General features: G+C 41.4%; 1 protein-coding gene across 3 annotated transcripts in view; it reads right to left on the bottom strand.

Moving 5' to 3' along the window:
• Window positions 1-25420, bottom strand: part of ARIH1 (ariadne RBR E3 ubiquitin protein ligase 1) — a 114979-nt gene extending 89559 nt beyond the window's left edge. For 2 of the 3 annotated variants that reach the window (XM_050796325.1, XM_050796326.1), the window contains exon 1: window positions 24693-25420. In XM_050796325.1, the coding sequence (XP_050652282.1) occupies window positions 24693-25067 (375 nt within the window). In that variant the 5' untranslated portion in view covers window positions 25068-25420. Of the gene's footprint in view, window positions 1-2159; window positions 2228-24692 lie in introns of all 3 variants that reach the window. The other variant, XM_050796327.1, reaches the window with a different exon arrangement.
• Window positions 25421-26654: the final 1234 nt, after the last annotated feature.

The following is a 26654-nucleotide window of genomic DNA, read 5'->3' as shown; positions in this document are numbered from 1 at the left end:
ACTCTAGCCTGGGTGACAGAGCGAGACTTCGTCTCAAAAAACAAACAAAAAAAAAATTATGAAAAGGTGCAAAGGATATAAAAAGGCAATTCAGAAAAATGTAAATTAAAACAACTAATATTTTCTTTACCTGATTAATAAAAATTTAAATTCTTTGTTTTTTTTTTTTGAGACGGAGTCTCACTCTTGTTGCCCAGGCTGGAGGTTGGCTCCCGGCAACCTCCGCCTCCTGGGTTCAAGCCATTCTCCTGCCTCAGCCTCCCAGGTAGCTGGGATTTACAGGCTTGTGCCACCACACCTGGCTAATTTTGTATTTTTAGTAGAGATAGGGTTTCGTCATATTGGTCAGGCTAGTATCGAACTCCTGACCTCAGATGATCCACCGCCTCAGCCTCCCAAAGTGCGGGGATTACAAGCGTGAGCCACCATGCCAGACCAAGATTCTTAATTGTTGTCAGCAAGGGTATACAGAAAATGGTAGTTCACACACATGTAAACATAAACTTATAACTTTTGAAAACATTCAGCCTTCTTTACAAAAACTCTCTAAGGGAAGGGAAGACACAAATATGAAGTGAATTAGATGTCCAACAATAGGAAAACTGATAAACTGAAATGGTTATCTTAGAAAATACCATACAATTTTTAAATCTATAGATTTAAAATTTCCTACTGCTGAAGGAAAAAATAGCAACTTGCAGAATAAGGTGGAATTGGAGCAGAAGTGAAAAAGCACAAATGTGCCTCATTTTTATTTTAAAACAAAACATTTTGGTTGCAGATTAAAGTCTACTGACATAAGAAAGCACCATTTTAAAAAGTCAAATCTTTCTGAGCAGTGATTTAGATCTAGTCAAGAAGTTCACATCTTCACCTCCTTAAGACTCCCCTTTTGTGATCTATTAGTGGAGCATTAAATACCTAAATACATTTGGGAGAAGGTGCTAAATACCTTCAGTAGACTCAAAAACAGATAACTGAAAGTTTCCAAGACCAGCTGAAAAAAAATCTTAAAAAATTCAAAACATTTTAACACTATTGATTTGAAACATTCCTATCATGGTATATTATGAAGCTTCACTTCCACATTCAAGAAACTAGATCTCCTCAATATAGTATATGGAATTTATAAAAGTATTAACTAACATCAGCATTTGAGTCAGAATTTAGGCTGTGGTAAGATCCTAGGTTTTACAGCTAAGATTGCTGATTTGAAAACCCAGCAATCTTCACTGGAAGAACAAATACACATTTTTATCTGACTTCATTTGGGAAGCCTTGAGAAGCACTCTACTAACCCATTCAGGAAAACACAGCCTCTTCAGAAGCATAACAGCATAGAAAATGATGCAAATATGTGCATCATTCCACTATACCTATAGCACTCGCTTTTCAGCCAATACTAGAATGACACATGCAACCTAACACTCAACCTTATAGGCCTTCCATTTCATCTTCAAGTGTTTGCAATGTATGATTAAGTCTTAAAACTTGCCTGTAACTGATGTTTTAGGATTCAGTGTAAAAATGCTACTGCCCTTCCATCCTAACCCTGTTATTTGTTTTTAAGCCAGAAATTGCTATTATAACTGCTATCATTTAGCAAGTAAATTGATACAAATACTTAAGTAAATGGTACAAATATTTAAATAGAATTTCTTAATCATCCTCATGGAAGTAAGCAAAATAACTGGAAGATTTAGATTATTTTCATCAAAATATTACAGAATCAGGAATATAAACATTAACACATTAATATACACACATAGCTCAATCTATCTTCTCTGTTTCTCCTCCCAGTTTACAAAATAGGATCCTTTATCATAGTTTCTGAAAATCAGCCAGCTCCATGAATCAAATTAATACCATTTATTTCCTCCATTTAATTATCTCTTCTATTATTCCGCATCTTAAAGACAGCGGCAAATGCCATTTACTTTGTTGCCTAAGTGCCAAGTAGGCTTCTGGTTTAAAACATAGTAATAAAATTGTGCCCTTTACAAGTACGTCACATTTGTCATGTCAGAACAAGCTTTCCCATAAAGATTTATAGGATAAATGATGTGCCCTTAAATAATGAGGTACTGGTTGCCAATGTCTGTGTGTATGTGTGTTTAATGGTCCTTTAATGACTTGTCTTTGGAATGATTCTGTCCTACCTTTGCTGCTGCAGCCCGCCTGTCCTTTGCATCACTGAATTCATACTTCTGGAAGTACCCAATATGCACTGTAACAGACAGATGGACAGATCAATGGGCCACAGCGGCAAAGGCCAAAGAGACACACTTGATAAAAATTAAAATCAAGGTATATAAAGGGGTGGGGAAAACCAGAAGAAAACACGTCTATCTATATTCTATAGTAAAATACCTGAACTTGGTATTTGCAACCATCTCATGCACATATCCAAATAAGTTATTCTTGATTATCACAAGAGGCAAAATAAATCAGTATTTTTAATACCAGTGACAGTTACAGATACAGCAGACACTTCTGTAACCAGGCCACACAGTTTCTTCAAATAGAGATTGCTCTTTGGTATATAAACTATCACATCCATAGAAGGCTTTCTGCACCAAAATTAAAATGGTAATTATTGCAAACAGGAAGTTTCTACTGTGACACTAAGGTCCGTGTGCTTTTATGTTTGTATTTCAGCATTTTGCCATTCTATACTCCTGCCTTTATAAAAACAGTTGCTAGCACCACATCTAGGTAAGACAATTTTGGGGGCTTAAAACAATATGTAACAGTATTATTTAGGTCAATTACCAAGCTATAACAGTAAGACATTTATATACAAAACTGCACCGTGGCTCAAGCTTGTAATCCCAACACTTTGGTAGGCTGAGGTGGGAGGACTGCTTGAAGCCATGAGTTTGAGACCAGCCTAGGCAACAGACCCCATCTCTAAAAAAAATTTTTTTTAAATTAGGTGGGGTGGTGTGTGCCTGTAGTCCCAGCTGCTCAGGAGGCTGAGGCAGAAGGACTGCTCGAGCCCAGGAGTTGAAGGCTGCAGTGAGCTGTGATCACACCACTGCACTCCAGCCTGGGTGACAGAAAAACAGTGTCTCTTTAGGAAAAAAATTGTAGGATATATTTTTGTATAATATACATATTTGTATATCATAGTTTATATATCATATATAGTTACATCTCAAGAAGCTTCTAAAAGCTATTTTTAAAAAACAAACCTTAAAACAATGTCTCAAAATTCTAGCTCAAGCCAGTATAAATACTGTGCTTTGACACAGAATTTTTTAACCGACATTAACCCAAGTACCCTGTCTGATCTGCCTTCACCAAGAGCTTACAATCATGAAAGAGCAATTTTAATTTAATCAAATGTTTTATTTTGCATGCATCTAAAATAAACTAGATCCATGCTACACATTTAAGGAAGTTTCAGCAAACTTTTGTTTATAGGAGATCTAACCATTTGTATATTCTTTTGTGTATAGGAGATCTAACCATCTGTATATTCTTTACTATTTTAACCCATCAAGAACATGGGCAAATAAAGAGACATAATAACCAAATGCAATCCATGATCTTTGACCTAAAGAAGAAAAACTATAAAAGACATATTGGACAAATGGGGAAAATTGAATTAGATTTTTTTTCTGTGACAACTTGAGATATACCATGAAATTAACTCTCAAAAGTAGTTCAGTGGTTTTGATTATATTCACAGAGTTGTGACATAGTTGTGTCAACCATTAATTTTAGAACATTTCATCACCCCAAGAAGAAACCCTATACTCATTAGCAGTCACTCCCCATTTCTCCCACTCAGCCTCTGACAACCACTGATCTACTTTCTATCTCTATAGATTTGCCAATTCAGGACATTTTGTATAAATGATATCACACAGTATGAGAGCTATCGTGACTGGTTAATTTTGCCACTTAGGCCTACAAGCTGAGAGCCTGTCATGAACACTGCCTAGGTCTGTTTTACTGAGTAAATGGAGAGCAACTATTAACTATTCACCAAGTTAGTTAAATGAAAGTTGCTTAAACTATACAATCACAATACTCACAGATGATGAAACAGAATGTATTAAAATCATATTACACACGAAGTCACAGAGCTGGTAAAAGGCAAAGCTGGAACTGAATGTGGTTCTAAATGATACCAGACTTAATCACCAAGTTTTTTTTTTCTCCTAATTTCTCACTTGTATCTTGAATGCCTTCCCTCCTCCATTCCAGCCTTGCTAATCCATTTCTTTCACAAGTTATTCTAATGGATTACTCACTACTACTCTCCCAGTTTCCTAATCTCACCCTGTTCTCATTTATTTCCTATAGTACCAACAGAGCGGCCTTTTAAACTCTAATCCCTTATTAATTTAAAAGTTTAAAGTTGTTTCATATAGTCCTAGTGAATTAAGTCCATCGCAATAGCACTCACTATGCTAAAGGCTTTCATAAACTGATCACACTGCCTGTCTAGCATCACCTCCTACCACTCTACTTCCCAGTAATTTCAGCAATATTCAATTCCTTATTGTTCATTCAACATACCAGAACTTCTTCCATTCCTCTTCCTCCTTTGTCTGGAATGCCACCTCTAACCCCATCTGCCTAGTAAGCTACTATTCGTTTTTCAAGATTCAGCTTCCTTCCATTCCTACCAGCAAGTCGGTCCTCCCAGAGAACAGCATTAAATACTCCTTCTTGACCTTATGCTTCTACTGTGAAACATATCATCACATTGTACTTTATTTATAGATTATTTCTTAAAGAGTTGTCCATTATCTGTATTCCCCCAGCAGTGTAGCAGCTAAAGAAATCTCAACTGACAAAAATAAAGCAAGTACTCAATTTACAAATGGTTCCCAATTCAACTGAAGCATTATTTTTAGGGACCCACTAACCTCAGAAATTTATAAAGTAACTATAATATATTTAGGATCTTATAAAAAATATAAAAATCAGGTTGGGGAAGGGTTCTGCATTTACGAGAAAAGCATTAAGACATCAACAATACTGTGAGGGAAGGAACCAGGTAGTTGAGGTATAAAGGCAGATGTATGGGTTTTTTAAATCTTTTGTGCTTTTTGAATTTGAGCCAAGAAAATACATGTATGCATAGTCAAACAATAAAAAAATTTGAAATCCTTTTAAAAAGTTTATAAACAGTCACTCTTAGCACACTAAGACTGTTTTTACTTTAAAAAAAAAAAAATCTGAGGTTATGGAGAAGAGCTCAGTATACAACTTATTTCTATATTTTGTTTTGTACATAGAATGAAGAAAAACCTGATTCACAAAGATAAGTTTGCAACGTAATTTCAATATTCTTTGCTTAAAATGATCTAGAATCTTTAAAAGGGTACTACAAAACATTTTATTCAGAGCTAACTAGTTAACTGTCTAGAAAGTGCTTTTATTTTTATAAATTCTGAGTTGGAGGAAATATACAGAACTCAAAACTATTAATAAAATAGTAACATCAAGATGAATTACTTGGCCGGGTGCGGTGGCTCACGCCTGTAATCCCAGCACTTTGGGAGGCCGAGACGGGCGGATCACAAGGTCAGGAGATCAAGATTATCCTGGCTAACATGGTGAAACCCCCTCTCTACTAGAAAAAATACAAAACATTAGCCGAGCGCGGTGGCTGACGCCTGTAGTCCCAGCTACTCGGGAGGCTGAGGCAGGAGAATGGCATAAACCCGGGAGGCGGAGCGTGTAGTGAGTCAAGATTGCGCCACTGCACTCCAGCCTGGGTGACAGAGCGAGACTCTGTCTCAAAAAAAAAAAAAAAAAAAAAAAAGATGAATTACTTATTAATTTGTTACTGCAAAACCCACCAACCCTTCAGTATCTACAATGAGGGTATGAACAGATCTGCCTGGTATTTATTTAATTGAACAGGGTGTACATGTGCTGCTGTAGTGTTCTACCTTATGTAACTTTGCCTCAACAGACATGCACAGGCCTCACTCCAAAATACCAGTGAAGACAATCAACAATCCCTAAGAAGTAAACCCAGAATAAGCAGCAGCTTTATTCTGGGTTCTGACCCCCCAAAAAAAATGTTAGTCTGGATTAGGTTACTGCATTGCTAGTCTCCAATATGTTCAATAAATCTTTAAAATTATAGAACGGCTATCATGAGAAGGATTAGAACCAGATAGGTTCAGGTAAAAAGCTACAGGAAGACAAAATCAGAGTATGAAAGAACTCTAAATCAGAGCTGTTCAAATATTAAGTGCGCTCACTTCTGGAAGTGGCTGTGAAGGTTTAGCCAGAGTAGACACTTAAGAATAGTCTATAGGATAACTTACCAGGGAGGTAGTACTTGATATGTGGTTGGCTAGGATAACTGTTAGGATCCTTCCAACCTTGTTAATTTGACTCTATGTGAATCAAAAACTGTGTTTACTGTGGTATGAATCAAAGATTAGGCAAGCTTACTGTTTCCTTAAATCTTCAAATATTGCTTAATATTATACTTTCATTCCTAAGGGTGAATAGAAAACTTCTATATATTTAAAAGTCCTATTTTCACCACTTTGGCTTTATAGCTGGGTATAATGGAACATTATAATCAAGCTTCATACATTATCATATATCCTAAGGACCCAGCTATTATATTAATGCAATACAATTAGAGATTATTATTAAAACCAGACATTTTTAGAGCCAATGAAATGTAATTATTACATTTAAAAATTCTGTAACAAAACAGTGACTAAAATTTTGTACATATGTTCTTTTCAAAGGAACATTTCCAAATTAAATGACTAGTAATTTGAGCCTCACTCCCTAAGTTTTCCCCTTCATAAGAGGTGGTAAAGAGTAGGTTAAAAAGTAAACATATTTTCCCACATTTGAAGTTAAATGGCATTAGTAATAAGCTCACCTGAGAACTTTACTAAAGAACTATTTTCTTATTACTGAGCAAAATAAACTGGCTGTTCTCCCTTTAAAACAAGCATTTGTTATCTAGTGCACCTCCATAACAGTTTCACAGTGCTATTCTTCCAGAATCTCTTGGTACTTCTTTCAGAAGAATGCTGGGTTTTGTGGACCACTAGTCTAAGTTTGTAACTTCATACATAAATCATGAACAAATTTTATGTAATATATATGTATTCTATTACTTTGGTCGAGTAGAATTATTTTTTATTAAACTGTGTGTTTTTAAATGCTAGAGTAGAAAACAGTAAATGTTTTAACAGCAATTTTGACTTGATATTTTCTTGAGGATGGTATATATGTAAGCTGTACAGTCTTTTTTTTTTTTTTTTTTTTTTTTTTGGAGACGGAGTCTCGCTCTGTCACCCAGGCTGGAGTGCAGTGGCCGGATCTCAGCTCACTGCAAGCTCCGCCTCCCGGGTTTACACCATTCTCCTGCCTCAGCCTCCCGAGTAGCTGGGACTACAGGTGCCCGCCACCTCGCCCGGCTAGTTTTTTTGTATTTTTCAGTAGAGACGGGGTTTCACTGTGTTAGCCAGGATAGTCTCGATCTCCTGACCTCGTGATCCGCCCATCTCGGCCTCCCAAAGTGCTGGGATTACAGGCTTGAGCCACCGCGCCCGGCCAGCTGTAAAGTCTTAAATGGGGTATGTAGTAGACTTCTGACTCTATTCCACTCTTTTTATCATTTATTTGGATTCAGAGGCCACAGCAATGAAGTCACAAGTCAGAGCCCACTGACTCAGCCTATATAAGTCTGTCTTCTGGAGCACAGCAGGATGGAAAACGATAGAAGAGTTCTGCAGAGGCAAACAGAAAATACCCAGCACACACAACAGTAACATTCACACGTTTGTGTATATTTAATGATATAAAATACTGAGTTCCAACTCCAGCTATGAAAAGCTGGTTATTTAATTCCTCTACACCTCTAATTCCTTAATCACAAAATAGTAAAAATGTCACCTATTTCACATAACAGTTTTGATAACTAAAGTTCCATAAGATAACTGGTTAAGAGCAAAGAGTAGTTATGTTAGAGAATAAGGGAAGTGTTAATTCAGTGAATTCGGTAGAAGAGAAATGTGAACAATTCACAAAGGAAAAAAATAGGGATAGTACCAAGAATTATTTTTATCAATAATAAAATCAATCAGAAAATCCATTCATATATAACTTTTCAATGTCTATCAGCTATGTTCCAGGAACTATGTGGGTACAATGGAAATACCAAAATTAATATACTGATCAAATCACCAAGAATTTCAGAGTCTATTTAGTAAGGGAATGACATAAGAGCTTTTTATTATAAAAGTATATACAAAATTCTGAGGCTCACAGGGAAAGATTCAAAGAAGAAACAATGTTTACAGTGGGTCGTTAAGTATAAATGGGTTTAAGGGGGGGGTAGAGGGAAAGCATTTGAAGCAAAGGAAAAAAACCTTACAAAAGCATACAGAAAATTTCCACAGGGAATATGATTATTATGCTATAATACAAGTAAGCATAAGGAAATGGCAGCTAAGGTAGATAGGGGCAAATTATGAAAAGCCTGATCTATCATGCTAATCTTTTCTTTTTTAACTTTTTCGAGACAAGAGTCTTGCCGTCATCCAGGCTGGAGTACAGTGGCACGATCTCGGCTCACTGCAACCTCTGTCTCCCAGGTTCAAGCAATTCTCCTGCCTCAGCTTCCCGAGTAGCTAGGATTACAGGAGCCCGCCTGTAATTTTTGTACTTTTAGTAGAGACGGGGTTTCACCATGTTGGCCAGGCTGGTCTTGAACTCCTGACCCCAAGATCCACCTACCTCGGCCTCCCAAAGTGCTGGGATTACAGGTGTGAACAAATCTTTTATCCTAATCCGCACTGTTTAGTTATTGGGACTCAAAGGCTCAAAACATGTTTGGCTAAGTAGGTTCCTTTTAAGTTTCCTATCCTATTGGCTGCCCACATAACCACTCCTATCCCTGCTTCCTCTCCCACCCCTGCTTGTCATGAATGACAAAGATTTGATATGCTTCCTCAGACTATAGATTTAGGCCAAATATGAACATTTTTGAGACTACAATATAGTGGTCCCCAACTTTTTGGCACTAGGGGACTGGTTTCATGGAAGACAATTTTTCCATGAAAAGGAGGGGGAGGGGAGTGGAGACGGACAATGACAACAATGAATATTCCACCTCAGATTATCAGGCATTAGATTCTCATAAGAAGTGCCAACCTAGATCCCTCGAATGCACAATTTACAATAGGGTTTGCACTTCTACGAGAATCCAATGCTGTTGCCAATCTGACAGGAGGCAGAGCTCAGGTGGTAATGCTCGCTGGCTGCTCGCCTACTGTTGTGCAGCCCAGTTCCTAACCAGGCCACAGCCTGGGGATTGGGAACCCCTGCTATAATAAACTCAGTAAGGTGACTAACTTGTAAAAGAAGGAGACTTCTTTTTTTTTTTTTTTTTTTTTTTTTTGTTTTGAGGAGGAGGAGGAGACATTTCAGCATTCCCTGAAAAACATTTTTTTTTTTTTTTGGCTAGAGACGGGGTCTCACTATGTTGCCCAGGCTCATCTCAAACTCCTTGGTTCAATCAATCCTCCTGCCTCAGTCTCCCAAAGTGCTGGGATTACAGGCGTGAGCCACCGTACCCAGCCTCCCTGAAAAATCTGTGGTGACTATACGTATTACATTCACAAGGCTACAAAGGCCTCTTTTCCATTATTATCATCCTTTTCAGAGCTCTTTTGATTTTTCTGATTTTTTCCAAAGACAGCCTTCTAATAGCTTTTAACAAGACTCTACTTATCCACAAAGATCAATATTTTCCTTTCCTAAAAACCAACTGGTTGCTTTAGAGGGCAAAGCTTTCCGTAACCCACAGAGGTGCCAACATGTAACAAAAGTGAACCATACTAGCTAGGATTGACATCTTATAATAATAACATTTCAAAAGACAAACTGGTAGTGTGTGGAATTTTAAGGTAACAACAATACGCTAAGATTCTCAACTGTGGAAACCTGCCCAGGGTAGGTCCAGAAACGAAATAAGTTCCCAAGTCAAAAGCACACACAAATGTTTTTATTTTGAGATGACCACCATACTTCAGTATGCAGAAGTGCTTTATGCATACCTCCTGTTTTGTCACACAAGCAATTAAGATGTGTCCTTAAGGAATAAGACTTAGAAAACTAGTAATTTTTACTTCTTCATTTAGGATTAAGTGAAACGTATTTTTTTACTCTGAGTCAGTGATGGTGAAGAACACAGTGACTACTAGTACAGTTTGGTGCCACTGATATCTTTTGTACTAAGGTGCCAGTGGTTTCACCTTCTCATTGCCCTGCAACATCAACACAAATACCAGAACATTTTAAAAGGCAAATAGTGTCTTTCAGTTATTACTAAATAGTTTTGTTCTTATGGACCATACTTTGACACTACTGTATTAAACTAATTCAACTGTCTTTTTTTTTTTTTTTTTTTTTTCTTTTTTTTTTTTGAGACATGGTCTCACCCTGTTTCCTAGGGCTAGAGTGCAGTAGCACAATCTCGGCTTACTACAACCTTGATTGACCTCCTGAGCTCAGCAATCCTCTTCTCCCACTTCAGCCTCCCAAGTAACTGACTACAGGCACATGCCACCAAGCCCAGCTAATTTTATTTATTTTTTGTAAAGAAAAGGTCTATGTTGCCCAGGCTGGTCTCAAACTCCTGGGCTCAAGCAATCCTCCCGCCTCAACCTCCCAAAGTGCTGGGATTGCCGGCGTGCGCCACTGTACCTGGGTGATTCAGCTGTCTTTAACATCATCACTGTGTCAGTTTACATAAAGTGCCAGGGAAGTATATGCAAATAATAAAGCTTCACCTAAAAGGCTGAATATTCAGGGGCCTTAAGAAGCTTGTCCTCTTGGAATTTAAACATTTCTTCTTTGCCATCTTCTTACACTATCACTTTGGCATTATCTAGAAATCATAAAATAATTTGTTAATGCCAGAAGAAAATCTTGTCTGGATCCCTTTGGTTTACCACAAGGAAAAACTGAGAAAGCAACCATTTACCAGGCAAGGACAAACTTCAACAAATATTTACTGAGTTTCTTCTGTCAGAGACTCAGTGCACTATCTGCTATGGACACAAAGATGAAGGAGTTTTAGTTTTCACCTTCAAAACCCTCATACATAGCTAGAGGCTTGGGTATAGGGATGGCTGTATCATAACCTCTTATAGGCTATACCAAATATCTACATGAAGCACTATCCAAACATAGATAAGGAAGCACAGGAAAGGTAGAGGAGAAGAACCTGCAAAAGAGATGAGCCACCATGGCCAGCCTGAGCAGATTCTCACTAGGAATATATCAGGCAGTTAAGAAGAGAAAGACAGCTGGGCACGGTGGCTCATGCCTGTAATCCCAACGCTTTGGGAGGCTGAGGTGGGAAGATTGTTTGAGTCCAGGAGGTCGAGATCAGTCTGGGCAACATGGCAAAAAACTCTGTCTCTACCAAAAACAAAACAAACAAACAAAAAATAAATGTAAAAATAACACAAAAAATTAGCCAGATGTGGTGGCAAGCAACTGTAGTCCCAGCTACTGAGGAGGCTGAGGTGGGAGGATCACTGAGGCCCAGGAGGAGTTCAAGGCTGTAGTGAACCATGATCGTGCCACTGCACTCCAGCCTGAGCGATAGAGCAAAATCCCTGTCTCAAGAAAAAAGTGAGAGAAATAAAAGGTATCAAAAGGGACGAGCATGAACAAAAGCATGAAAACACAAATACGTGTTACACAGTAAGGAATTACAAACAGTGCAACTGGGGGTAATAAGGGATGAGGAACAACAGCAGATGAGATTGAAAAAAATTAGCTATATTAAGATGGGGAAGACATGAATGCCACAGTAAGGAATCTAGGATAGACTTTTGACAGGAAGTCTCTTTTTAGCAGGACTATTACATTTGTGTTTGGTAACAGAATGATACATTGGAAGCCTAGAGACAAGGAGGCAAAATAAAAAGGTCCTAAACTAGGATTAGTTAGTAAAAAGGATAGTAACAACACGAAACAAATTTCAGAGGTAACTTGATCAGGGATAATTGAATGTGGAAAATGAAGGGAAAAAAATTCAAGGATGACTCAAAACCCAAGAATGGTTCTCAGATAAGCCAATCAAAGTGGGAAAAGCCTCAAAGAGAGAAGGTATTAAATTTGAGTTTCAAGTAAGTTTCAGATAAATGTCTGAACCAATGTCACAAATTCCAAGATAAATGTCCACATTAGTAGCTTTTACTTACAAATACAAGCTAAGAATCAAGTAATACTTCTCGGTTTCTAGTTTACACTTTATCCCTAAAAACACTGTACAACTGTGATTAGGAGAGAGGACATATTACCAGGTAATTAGAGTCAGTTAATATCTTGAGTTATAAGTATGACAGTTTCAAAGGCAATGGCAAAGCAAGCCTGGGGATAAGTGTCTAGGATGATAGTTATTCTTAGCATTGTCTAAGCAAATGTCTCAGTAACAAGAAAATGTTACCTAATACTTCATTACCTGCTCTGTTTTTTGCCAAAACGTATTGTAAGGGCACTTCTAACACTTTTAAGTGGAACAGAGCAAAAAAGGAAAGAACAATACTACAGAACAGTATTTACATACAAAAAAAAAAAAAAAAACAGGAGAAAATTCCTGAATATTTGGCATTTTTCATTTAAATCTTCAAACTTTTGGCCTTAAAACCAAAATTGTCAGGCTGGACACAGTGGTTCATGCCTGTAATCTCAGCACTTTGGGAGGCTGAGGAGGGTGGATCACCTGAAGTCAGGAGTTCAAGACCAGTCTGGCCAACACGGTGAAACCCTGTCTCTACCAAAAAATACAGAAATTAGCCAGGTGTGGTGATGCATGCCTGTAATCTCAGCTACTTGGGAGGCTGAGGCACGAGAATCACCTGAACCCAGGAGGCAGAGGTTGCAGTGAGCCAAGATCATGCCACTGCACTCCAGCCTGGGCGACAGACTCTGTCTCAAAAAAAAAAAGTGATTTTTAAAAATGAAAACAAACAAACAAACAAAAATAGGGCTCTGGAAAGCTGATTTGTCAGAGCAGATGTTAGAGCAATAAGAATTTTTTAAGCCACCTTCTGAGATAGCATACTGTCCACCAACTAATTGGGCATCAACTATACCCCAAGCTGAGAGACAAATGAGACACTACAGCAGTCTCCTTCATCCTCAGGGAACAGGTCCCAAGACCCTCAGTGGAAACTTGGAAGTGCAGATAATACCGAACTTATACATGCTATGTTTTTTCAATCTGGTAACAGTTAAGTGACCAGCCGAGGCCAGTAGAAGCAGGTAGGTAGTCTATATACTGCTATATACTGGATAAAGGGATGATTCATGTCCTGGGTGGGATGGTGAGCGATTTAATCACACTACTCAGAATGGTGTACAATTTAAAACTTACAAATTGTTTCTTTCTGAAATTTTCTATTTAATATTTTCAGACTGCTGCACACCTCAGGTAACTGAAACCTTGAAAATTGAAACTGCAGATAAGGGGAAACCAGATGACCACCTATCACTAGGTGAATGACAATTTAGGAAAAAAAAAATTAAAAATTTAGAGAGAAACTTAAATTATAAGTGATTATAGAAATCTACTGACTCTATAAAAGTTGCTCGACAGCTTTTTAAAAAAATATACATGAGGCGGGGGCCAGGCACAGTGGCTCACACCTATAATCCCAGCACTTTCGGAGGCCAAGGAGGGTGGATCACAATGTAAGGAGATCCAGACCATCCTGGCTAACACAGTGAAATCCCGTCTCTACTAAAAATACAAAACAATTAGCCGGGCCTGGTGGCGGGTGCCTGCAGTCCCAGCTACTCGGGAGGCTGAGGCAGGAGAATGGAGTGAACCCAGGAGGCGGAGCTTGCAGGGAGCTGAGAACGCACCACTGCACTCCAGCCTGGGCAACTGAGCAAGACTCGGTCTCAAAACAAACAAACAACAACAACAAAAAAACAAAAACATGAGGCTTTTTAAAACACAGAAAATAATGCAAGGACCACCACTACTACCATCTCCGTGGGCCCGAAAGGATCCAGTCACTCCAGGTTTAGAAGCAGCCTGATTACTATCTTGCCCAGTAATGTCAGCCTAAATAAATTCTCATTCTTCTATTTATCCCATCATTTAATGAAAACAATTAAGCTATTTATACAGTTATATAGTAATATAGTGTCAAGATCAAAGGATGAGTTGTGTATATAATCAATAATTTAGCAAAGTTATGGCCTATGATACTATGCTTATTTTAAGAAAGACAGTGATTACCTAAAAGGAATGACTGAGGAAAGGAGAGGTGATTAACCTTAGGAAAAAAAATTTTTCCTTCAGGATTCCAAAATGATAGTTATATAAAAAACAAAACCATTCAGGGTGCTACCAGTACTAAGAACAATGAGTGAAAGCTAATATGGAAGTAGATTTTATTTCCATTAAAAAAAAATCAATAGGCAAACACTGGATTGAGATGCATCACAAAATAGCTCACTGTTATTTACTTGTAGTTAAGCAGAGACGGCAGTGTTTTAGAAAGATTTCTTACAAAAACAGGAGCTCTCAACCCTGGCTGTGCATTAAAACAATCCAGGGAAGATTCTTGTTTAATGGCAATGCCTGGCCCAAACCCCCCAGAGACCCACCTACTTGGTATGCGGTAGGGCCTGGGTACCTGCATTTTTAAAAATCCCCAGGTAAGAAAATCTGAGTAAGATCACTAGATCACATCAATGTCATTATCCTCATTGTGATACTGTGCAAGATGTTTTGCAAGACACTGTTTTTATAAGATGTAAACTATTGCAGAAAAATCGGTAAAGAATATGTGGGATTCAATGCAATACCACTTTAGTCCCACCAAGAATGGTCATAATCAAAAAATTAAAAAATAATAGATGTTGTCATGGATGTGGTGAAAATGGAACACTTCTACACTGCTGGTGGGAATGTACTAGTACAATCACTATGGAAAACAGTGTGGAGATGCCTTAAAGAACTAAAAGTAGAACTACTATTTAATTCAGCAATCACAGTACTGGGTATCTACCCAGAGGAAAAGTCATTATACGAAAAAGATACTTGCACATGCCGTTTAGAGCAGTACAATTCGCAATTTCAAAAATGGAGAACCAGCCCAAATGCCCATCAATCAACAAGTGGATAAAGAAACTGGTGGTGTGTGTGTGTGTGTGTGTGTGTGTGTGTGTGTGTGTGTGTGTATATATCAGATGGAATACTACTCAGCCATAAAAGGGAATGAGCTAATGGCATTTGCAGCAACCTGGATGGGATTGGAGACTACTATTCTAAGAGAAGTAAATCAAGAACAGAAAACCAAACATTGTATGTTCTCACTCCTAAGTGGGAGCTAAGCTATCAGGATGCAAAGGCATAAGATTGATATAATGAACTCTGGGGACTCGGGGGGAAAAGGTGAGAAGCGGGTGAGAAATAAAACACTACAAACTGGGTTCAGTGTATATTGCTCAGATGATGGGTACACCAAAATCTCACAAATCACCACTAAAGAATTTACTCATATAATCAAATACCACACCTCTTCCCAAATAACCTAGGGAAATAAAATTTTTTTTGGAAAAAATAATAGGTGGGATTTTTGCATTATTTCTTGCAACTGCATGTGAATCTACAATTTTGTGTGTGTGTGTGTGATGGAGTTTTGCTCTTGATGTCCAGGCTGGAGTGCAATGGCACAATCTCAGCTCACTGCAACCTCTGCCTCCTGGGTTCAAGTGATTGAACCTCCCGACTAGCTGGGATTACAGGCACCCACCACCACGCCCAGCTAATTTTTGTATTTTTTTTTAGTAGAGACAGGGTTTCACCATGTTGGCCAGGCTGGTCTCGAACTCCTGACTTCAGGTGACCTGCCTGCCTCGGCCTCCCAAAGTGTTAAGATTACAGGCGTAAGCCACCGTGCCCGGCCGCGAATCTACAATTTTCTATTTAAAAAAGAGTAATGGAAAAAATCCCCAGTGATTCCATTATGTAGCTAGAGTTAAAAAAAAAAAAAAATTCAGTAAACTGGAGACTCTCAAATTCCTACCAATTCTGAGACTACAAGCTATTTTAAACTTAAGCCACTGAAAGGTTATTAGGAATGTTTATCATTTACAGATATGCTTTGCAAAGACAAATGTAAATAGTTTATGGTTAACCCAAAATAAAAAATCCAACACACTATGTTCTCGCAGTAGTATATAAAAAGATTGGATAGAAAGGCATTATACAATAGCTGTAATTTACCTCTTAACAGAGAGAGAGAGAAACAAACAGCCGGCCTCTAAGATGGCCCCCAAAGACCCCTGCCTCCTGGTCTTCACATCTTTGTATAATCCCCTCCACTTGCATATGGGCTGGATTTAATTATTCACTTATAGTAAATAAAATATTGCAAAGTGATGCGACGTTACTTCTGAGATTAAGTTATAAAAAGACTGTGGCTTCCATTATATGGGCCTTCTCTCTCAGATCCCTCACTCTGGAGGAAACAAACTACTGTGTTGTCAGCCACTTTATGCAGAGGCCCACATGGCAAGGAACTAGTATCTCTGGGCAACAACCAGCCAGTGAAAATCTGGCCTCATCACAGCCAAATGAGTGAGCTTGGAAGGGGAAGCTTCCCCAGTCAAGCCTTGAGGTCAGATACGGTGGCTCATGCCTGTAATCCTAGTATTTCAGGAGGCTAAGGCAGGCAGATCCCTTGAACTAAGGTGTTCAAGAGCAGCCTCAGTGACACAGCAAAACAAAAAAATACCAGTCTCTACCAAAAAAAACCCACACACACAAAAAAATAAGCTGGGGCGTGGTGGTGCACACCTGTAGTCCCAGTTACTCGGGAGGCTGAGGGTTGCAATGAGCTGAGATTATGCCATTGCACTCCAGCCTGGGCACCAGAGCAAGCCTCTATCCTCAAAAAAAAAAAAAAAAAAGAGAGAGAGAGAGAGAGAACTGCTACCCAGCTGTCAACTTGGCTGCAGCCTTGTAAGAGACCATAAGCCAGAGGCCCCCAGGTAGGCTGCATCCAGAATTGTAACTCACAGAAACTGAGATATAATAGATCCTTGTTGTTTTAAGCCGTTAAGTTTTGGGGTAACATAAGGCAAAAGATAACTAAATCTATATAGTTACCACAGGTCAACCCCAAAAGAAAGGAATCTAATCTGATGACTTCTGCTTACCTTTCATCATAGTCTTTAATCTCCCAGGTTCTACATTATTATCCAGCATTTTAAAACTCCATTCTACTTTAGCTGACTTCATTACTCAAAAATTCTCCTCATTCTCACCTCATTCAATTCCTTAGAATGACTTCCTCTTTTTTATCCACCCAAATCCTAGCCATCTTTGACAACACCTACAGGTGTCTCTTCCATGAATACCTATTACTATCCACTTACTTAAATTACTCACTAACCTAACAGCTTGGTTTTAACTCTAAGAGACTGTCAACTCCTTAAGAGTAAGTCTTCTCATATTCCTTTAAACAGGACTTTATATCTATCCAAGACTTTATATCTCTTCCAGCATACTAATAAATCAGAAAACTCAATGTTCTACATTAAAAAAAAAATCTAGGAGTGGAAGGGAAATCAAGAACTCCAATCGGCTGGGCGCAGTGGCTCAAGCCTGTAATCCCAGCACTTTGGGAGGCCGAGACAGGTGGATCATGAGGTCAGGAGATCCAGACCATCCTGGCTAACCCAGTGAAACCCTGTCTCTACTAAAAAATACAAAAAACTAGCCGGGCAAGGTGGCGGGCGCCTGTAGTCCCAGCTGCTCGGGAGGCTGAGGCAGAAGAATGGTGTAAACCCAGGAGGTGGAGTTTGCAGTGAGCTGAAATCCGGCCACGGCACTCCAGCCTGGGTGACAGAGCAAGACTCCGTCTTAAAAAAAAAAAAAAAAAAAAAAAGAACTCCAATCTAGAATGTCAGATGTCACTAGTTTGGTTTGTATATTTGCAAATACTGGCCGGGCACAGTGGCTCATGCCTGTAATCCCAGCACTTTGGGAGGCCCAGGCAGGTGGATCACCTGAGGTCAGGAGTTCAAGACCAGCCTGGCCAACATGGTGAAACCCCGTCTTTACTAAACATACAAAATTAGCCAGGCATAGTGGTGGGTGCCTGTAATCCCAGCTACTTGGGAGGCTGAGGCAGGAGAATCGCTTGAACCCAGGAGGCGGAAGGTGCAGTGAGCTGAAATGGCACCACTGCACTCCAGCCTGGGCGAGAGAGAGACTGCCTCCAAAAAAAAAAAAAAAGAAAGGAAAGGAAAGGGAAAATACTGAATAAACACCACCTTAGCTGAAGGACAGCAACTACGATGACAAACACCTTCCAACCTTATCGATTAGCCTAGTGTTGCCGAGGTTCTGGAAATTTTCTCATTACTATTTTTTGTTTTTGTTTTGAAGCAGAGTCTCCCTCCATCACCCAGGCTGGAGTGCAGTGGCGCGATCTCAGCTCACTGCAGCCTCCACTTCCCAGGTTCAAGCAATTCTCCTGTCTCAGTCTCCCAAGCAGCTGGGATTACAGGCACGCACCACCACACCCAGCTAGGGTATCACCATATTGGCCAGGCTGGTCTCAACCTCCTAACCTCAAGTGATCTGCGTGGCTCAGCCTCCCAAAGGGCTGGGATTATAGGCATGAGCCACCGTGCCTGGCCCCCTAATTAGTTTCTTAAACAATTTACCTTGCCTCATTAACCCACCTCTGTAGTAATCTATCACTACACATAACACACAGAGAAACACTACTGTTAAATTTCAACTACATCAGCAGTTCTCAAACTTTAGCTTGCATCACCATCACCTAGAAGACTTGTTAAAACAGCCAGACCCCATCCCCAGAGTTTGATTCATAGGACTACTGCCATAGCAATTCAACAAGTCAGTGTAATTTAAACTTACAGTTCAAGGAGATAAAGCTGGGAAAACATAGTCCAAGAGGAATAAATCTAAACCGTACCAAACACTTCAGTAACTTCAAAACACGTGTGCCTGCACACACCATGCACAGGCTTGTACATCCTCTTCCTCCTCTCCCAATTAATGAATTTAACTACGATATGCACACCTGAATTCAATTTCTTGGAAAAAATGAACATCTCCAATTAACTGAGGTTTTTAAAATGTTAAACAAACAAAACCCTTAATGTAAAAAAGGACCAATCCAGTAATTCAACTCCCTCATTTTCAGTCCCAGATTAAAAACAAAACAACGCCAGGCAGCATGGCTCACTGTGATCCCAGCACTTTGGGAGGTCGAGGCGGGCAGATCACCCGAGGTCGGGAGTTTGAGACCAGCCTGACCAACATGGAGAAACCCCATCTCTACTAAAAATACAAAATTAGCTGGGCGTGGTGACATATGCCTGTAATCCTAGCTACTCAGGAGGCTGAGGCAGGAGAATCGCTTGAACCTGGGAGGCAGAGGTGAGCTGAGATCACGCCATTGCACTCCAGCCTGGGCAACAAGACAGAAACTCCATCTAAAAAAAAAAAAAAAAAAGTTTGGCTGGGCACCATGGCTCACGCCTGTAATCCCAACGCTTTGGGAGGCCAAGGTGGGTGGCTCATTTGAGGTCAGGAGTTCGACACCAGCCTGGCCAACATGGTGAAACCTTGTCTAAAATACAAAAATTAGCTTGGTGTGGTGGTGAGTGCCTGTAATCCCAGTTACTTGAGAGGCTGAAGCAGGAGAATCGCTTGAACCCTGGAAGTGGAGGTTGCAGTGAGCCAAGATTGGGCCACTGCACTCCAGCCTGGGTGACACAGCGAGACTCATATCAAAAAAAAAAAAAAAATTGAAGGTTCTGAGATACTAACTAGACAGAGAAAAAACCAGGGCTATAACTGACTCCCCAACCAGTAAATAATATGCTAGAATAGTACACTGTCTTCCTTAGTTTAGGCTTGCAATCTCAACTTCGAGGTTCTTTAATTAAATCCCTTATAGGTGAAATAAATCTTTCAAACCAACAGCCAACAGAAAATTTCTTCAGTAAGACTTAAATATTTTAATGAGTTATTTGGCTGGGCACGGTGGCTCACACCTGTAATCCCAGCACTTTGGGAGGCCAAGGCAGGCAGATCATGAGGTCAAGAGATTGAGACCATCTGGCCAACATGGTGAAACCCAGTCTCTACTAAAAATACAAAAATTAGCTGGGCGTAGTGGCATGTGCCTATAGTCCCAGTTTCCTGGGAGGCTGAGACAGGAGAATCGCTTGAACCCGGGAGGCAGAAGTTGCACTGAGCCAATGTCGCACCACCACTGCTCTCTAGCCTGGCAACAGAGCAAAACTCTGTCTCAAAAAAAAAAAAAGTTATTTAGCATAATAGATCTTATAAAAGCAAGATACCTATCCACTGTTTTTTATACCTCCTCTCTGACCACTCACATTCAACAGTCCCAGGTCCATATTCCTCTCGGCACACACTCTAAATATGGTACAGGTTGACCATCACAAGTTTCTCAGATTTGGAATATTTAATTATACTTACAATCAGCATCCCTAATCTGACAATCCGAAATCCGAAATGCTGCAATGAGAATTTCCTTTGAACATCATCACATCAGTGCTCAAAAAGTTTTGGATTTCCAGGCCTACCACTTTGAGAGGCTGAGGTTCGAGGAGCACTTGAGGCCAGGAGTTTGAGACTGGCTTGGGCAACAAAACAAGACCCTGTGTCTCTACAAAAAAGAAAAAAAATTAGCCAGGTGTAGTGCCACACACCTATAGTCCTAGCTACTCAGGAGCCTGAGGCAGGAGAAATCACTTTAGCTCAGGAGTTGGAGGTTGCAGTGAGCTATGATCTTGCCATTGCACTTCAGCCTGGGCAACAAAACAAAGTGATTTCAGAGCATTTCGGATATTTTGATTAGGTATACCCAATCTGTGCTCCTAAGAGCTGCTGCTCTTCTCACTCACTCTGCCTGAGTCAAAATCGTGACAGTGGATTAACTATCACTAGAAGTCTAAAATACAGAGACGCTCACGTTCCACCCCAGACTTCATTTATGAGTAGGAATCTCTGGAAGTGGAGTCCAAGGACCTCCATATTTCCTATCCCTATATGCTCCTTAGGCAAGAAGCATATCCTCTGCTTAACATAGTGCCTGGCATACTTAGAAAGCACAATCAACATCTGCTGGACACTGTTGTGGAAATACAAAATGGCAAGTTTAAATACTCCCAACTGCAGAATTGAACAGGGTTCATTTAATAATTTACCTAGCTACTTATACAGTTACATTAGAAAACCACTTTTTAGGCTGGGCACGGTGGCTCACGACTGTAATCCCAGCACTTTGGGAGGCCGAGTTGTGTGGATAACCTGGAGTCAGGAGTTCAAGATCGGCCTGGGCAACATGGTGAAACCCTCTCTACTAAAAAATACAAAAATTAGCTGGGTGTGGTGGTGCACACCTGTAATCCCAGCTACTCGGGAGGCTGAGGCAGGAGGATTGCTTGAACTCAGGAGGCAGAGGTTGTAGTGAGCCAAGATCACGCCACTGCACTCCAGCCTGGGCAGCAGAGTGAAACTCTGTCTCAAAAAAAAAAAAAAAAAACCCTGGCCAGGCATGGTGGCTCACACCTGTAATCCCAGCACTTAGGGAGGCCAAGAAGGACAGATCACTTGAGGCCAGGAGTTCGGGACCAGCATGACCAACATGGCGAAACCTCGTAACACAAAAATCAGCTGGGCCTGGCGGCAGGTGCCTGTAATCCCAGATACCAGGGTGGGAGGCGGCTGGGGTGGGGAAGACTGAGGCAAGGGTAATCTCTTGAACCTGAGAGGTGGAGGTTGCTGTAAGCTGAGATCAGGCCACTGCACTCCAGCCTGGGTGACAGAGCAAGACTGTCTCCAAACAGAACAAAACAAAACAAAAAACTCAGATTTTTTTTTTTTCCTTAAAAGCTGAAAAGGCAAGCTAGGTAGCCACAAAGGATTTAAATAAAAGACCAAATTAAATATATTTGGTCTTTTATTTAAATGTTAACCGGGAAAGTATAGAAAGCCAGAAAACCAAGAGTTTTCTGAAAGAAAAATAAAGTTGACTTATTTGAAGACCAAACCTAACCTGTAGATATCCACAAATAACAGTATTTATGCTGTTGCCCAGAACTCCTCTCCCAGAAAAAGTAATCAAATTCCCAAGGAAACACTAAATTAATTTGGTGATCTTTTTACATTTCAAACTTTTTCACCTGCCAATGTATCTTACCTGATTTCATACTGAAAATTAGAATTGGAAACAGGGAATTTAAATTTTTAAGAATTAACAGTAAGCTCTCTAATGTAAACTAAGTAAAATTCAGTGTTTATCAAACCAACATTAAAAACCTAGATAACTGCTATTTCCAACCTCTGTTAAGTCTTACAAACCAGTAAGAGATAAATATCCCAAAGAGGGGCAATGGGCAAGAGAGGATAAAATGAGCAAAAAGCGAGGGGCAATTTAAAAAAGAAATACCAAGCCCAATAAACGAAAGTTCAATTTCACCAGGTTTTTTTTGCCCATCAAACACTGGTTGGGAAAACTAGTATAACTTTTCCGAAAGCAATGTGGTAGTATGTATCAAACGCATTGAAAATGAGCAAATTCTTTTGACTCAGCAATTCACTTTATCCCAAGAAAGTAAGAACACTCAAAAGACTGACCTATAATAATATTTTAAATGATGTTTATAAAAGCCAGAAACTAGCAAATAAAAAGGAAGGCAAATCACAGACTGATTAAATAAATCAGTTTGGATCGATAATCATGTAAGTTCTCGAAAAACTTACTTGACAGGTTGTTCAGAGGATTTTTGTAATAATGTTTTTCCACTGAAAACACAGAACATACAGTACAGTTCCACTGTTATTAATGTCGAACCATATTAGTAGCTATCCAAAGGTCTAGAAAAATAACTACAGTTGACATTTTGGTGTAGGTCTCTGGGTGGCAGGCTTGTTTTGTCTTTTTATTTTTTCTTACCTAATCAGATTTGTCTTACACGTGCATCTTCTACAGGCCTGGCCCGGTGGCTGACGCCTGTAATCCAGCACTTTGCGAGGACGAGGCGGGCGGATCACGAGGTCAGGAGTTCGAGACCAGCCTGGCCAGCATGATGAAACCCGTCTCTACTAAAAATACAAAAAATCAGCTGAGCATGGTGGCGCACGCCTGTAGTACCAGCTACCGGGGAAGCTGAGGCAGGAGAACTGCATGAATCCGGCAGGCGGAGGTTGCAGTGAGCTGAGACTGCACCATTGAACTCCAGCCTGGGAGACACAGCGAGACTCTGCTTCAAACAAAAAAAAATTATCTTCTACAATCCTCAACTTCCTTCTTAGACTGCGTTCTCTATATTAAAAAATTAAGACTTCCACTATTTAGTAATGGCACTAGGTATCAGACATTTTTCTATTATGCAAAACGCTGTATTCAAACAGTGCCTGAATAGATGATTCAATTTTTAAAACTGTTACTTATAATACTATAAAAATCTGTTAATGATAGAAAGTCAACGAGTTGACAGTGCCATACTTCTAATTTGTCAATGAATATTTAGCCAACCAATTTATGTTAAAAACGAAATGATGACTGACAAGCAAGAGGCAATAGTAAGTAACTTGCTGCTCATATATGTTTCCTTCCAGGTTTTCTAAAAGTTGCACTAAATCAAGCTTCATTTTTATTCTTCGGCCATATCCCTGATTCCTCAGGACAAGTGAGGTTTTTTCCCCCAAAGAAATGAAGATTTTTGATTTTCTAAAGCTCAAAAATGCAAAATCTGACGCATATGGTTCACTGAGATGTGGTTATCAACTTACACCAAGCCTAACTTACCACAAAATAGAAAATATCAGAGAAAGGAGTTCACAAGCAGAAAGTCTCTTCTTTCTAACAATAGAGTCTTGTCCAATATTAGACAACACTGCGTTTTGTTGCCGTTTTAGCTACAAGGATGGGTATGCAATATGCAGTAACTATTCCAACAGCTTCAAGCAAGTAATATGCTACGACTAGAGAAAGTAGCAGTTAGGTCCCAAACAGCAAAAATGTAAAAAAGATGTAAGCAGAAGCCTCACCATCTGAAAAGGCCCATCAGCACCTTTTCCGAGAAATAGTTCCCTTCCCCCACCCTTTAAGTAGGCACTTGAGACTGCCAAGATCCATTTCTTTATTAACTGGTGCCCACTTGGGGCAACTGTACACCAAGCTGCTCTAAGGCCTACTCTAATCCCTTCCAAAAGTGCTCAAATGAGGCTAAGGCCGGGGTAACCCTCGTCGGGGCCCAATTCTTCCTGACTCCTCTTCCCCACCCCACCTCCTCCGCCCCGCCCCAGTAGGCGCTCGCCCAGCCAAAGAAAGGACACCGGGGCCAGGGACTGGCAGAAATTGCCCGCAAGAGAAGGCTTATGCGGCCGAAGGCCTCCGCCATAGCAGGACTTGGGAAGCACCGCCCCCAGAGTACCTCCCCACACCCGGCTAATCCGCGAACCTCTGCTTTCGACACCCTCTATCCCCAGCAGAGGCAGCGGAGAAGACAAGGCCGGGAGGCACCGGGCTGGGCTGCGCACCAGGCCCAGGCCTGTCCCTTGGGACCGCGCGTGCAGCCTGAATCCGCTCCCCGGTTGAGCCCGGTCCAGCTGGCGCGGCGGCCACCCTCACCTGGATGACCTCGTTGACCTCCCGGATACATTCCACCATGTGTTGTAGAATCTGCTCGGCCGTGAGCACCTCGTAGCGGTAATCCTCCTCCTGCTCGTGCCCCGGCCCGCCACCACCGCCGCCGCCGCCGCCGCCGCCGCCACCGCCGGGCCCCAGAGCGCTGCCGCCGCCACCGCCCGTCTCCCCGCACAGCAGTCCGTCCCGCTCCCCGCCGACGCCCAGGCCGGGCTCCACCAGCTCCACCTCGCCCAGATCCAGGGTATCATCGTCCGGCTCGTCGTCGTCTTCGTCCTCCTCCTCCTCGGCGCCGCTGTCCTCCTCACTGCACTCCTCGTCCTCGTCGAACTCGTAGTTGTAGCCCTCGTCCGAGTCCATGGCGCGACGCGCGGGGGCCCGGCGGACGCTGGCCGAGGCGGGGAGAGGGCGGGGACGCCGAGGCCCCGGCTCTCGCTCCGGCTCCGGCTGATGTCCGGACGCAGGCCTGGCTCCGGCCCCGCGGGCCGCGGCTCCTCCCCAGGAGCGGCGGTTGGCGTTTGACTGCTGGTGGCGGCGGGGAGGGCGCGGAGGAGGGAGGGAGGGAGCGAGGGGGCCGCTTGCTGCCCGCCTCAGTCAGACGCGGCTCCGCTCCGGCCTCCGAGAGAAAACAGTCCCCAGCGCCACCTCCACGGCCGCTGCTATCGCTACTGAGCCAACAAAGGGGCGTGCGTCACCGCGTCGCGTTGCGTCGTCGCGTCACTCCTCTTTGCGTCACTGCGCCCCGCCCCGCCGCCCCTGCGTGGAGCCCGGGGAGACCCCACGGCCCGGCCTACCTGGGCCCAGGACTTGAGCGGGAATTGACTTCTCGGTTCGGTCCGCTGCCGCTGTGAGGGCCGAGCGGAAACCCGTAGAGCTTTTATGTGAAGAGATTGCGGCCTCCTGGTCACCAGTCACCGAGAGAGGGACCCCTGGACCGCCTAGGTGGTGGTGTTTGCCGCAGGCCATAGGGATCCAGCCCCCTCCGGCAGTCCCATGGGGACGCGGCCTTCCCACCCGGGCGGAAAGGCGCTTCCCGCCCGCCCTGCGGTAATCCCGGAAGCCGTGATCTGTTAATCTAAAATTTCTGTTGCTTTGGCTACTGATGGAAACCTGTTGTAAGTGGAACCTCTAAACTGTATGACAGGCGAACCCACTTTAGGTAGCTGTGTGATTCTGTTCACTTGTACAGACATGCTGTGGTTTTTAAGTCTCCTATAATGACGTCATTTTAAAGAGGCATTTCCTCAACCCCGCTGATTAGAGCGCCTCTTGAGGGCCCTAAACAATGTAAACAGCGATGGTTTTCATGAATTGAGCACTGTGTAAGGGCTTTACATATATTCTGTTTCATCTTCATGGAGCCATAGTACCCATTTTATACCTGAGGAACCTGAAGCTCAGAAAGGAAAAGGGACCTGGCCAAGACCACATAACCCTTGCCCTATTTTAGCCGCTGGATGCCCCAAAACATGAATCATAAAAATGCATTGTAATGCATATGTATTATATACTGTATAGTACATAAAAGACATGAATGCTTCAACAAAATACAGGCAATAATAGAAATATCTACAAGGGCCAAATGTAGCAAGAGAGATAATGCTTGAATCTCATCTGAAAGTGTGCTATGTGAGCTGAGTGTTGTTGAATGGCTAGGAGTTCAACAGAGAAGGCAGGGAAGATGGTCTGGCCACAGAGACCAAGCAAAAGCGCAGAAGGTGTCAAGTAATTAATAGTTTGGGAGCTTAAAGTGCATGGAGGGTAGATGGCAAAATATTAGGCAAGTTAGTCAGGGGTCATGTCAGTAAGAGCATTTTATGCCTTTTTAAGAGTGGGCTTAAATCTTTGTAAACAGGACATGAGAGCCAGACAAGTGTTATGAAGGAAGAAGAGGCATAAGAAGGCTCCCTCTTGAGATAATCTGAAAAATTGGCCAGATTGAAAACC

The sequence above is a fragment of the Macaca thibetana genome, chromosome 7 (assembly GCF_024542745.1).
Source record: "Macaca thibetana thibetana isolate TM-01 chromosome 7, ASM2454274v1, whole genome shotgun sequence".
NCBI classification, from domain to species: Eukaryota; Metazoa; Chordata; class Mammalia; order Primates; family Cercopithecidae; genus Macaca; species Macaca thibetana.
This window is presented reverse-complemented; position numbering and strand designations above follow the sequence as displayed.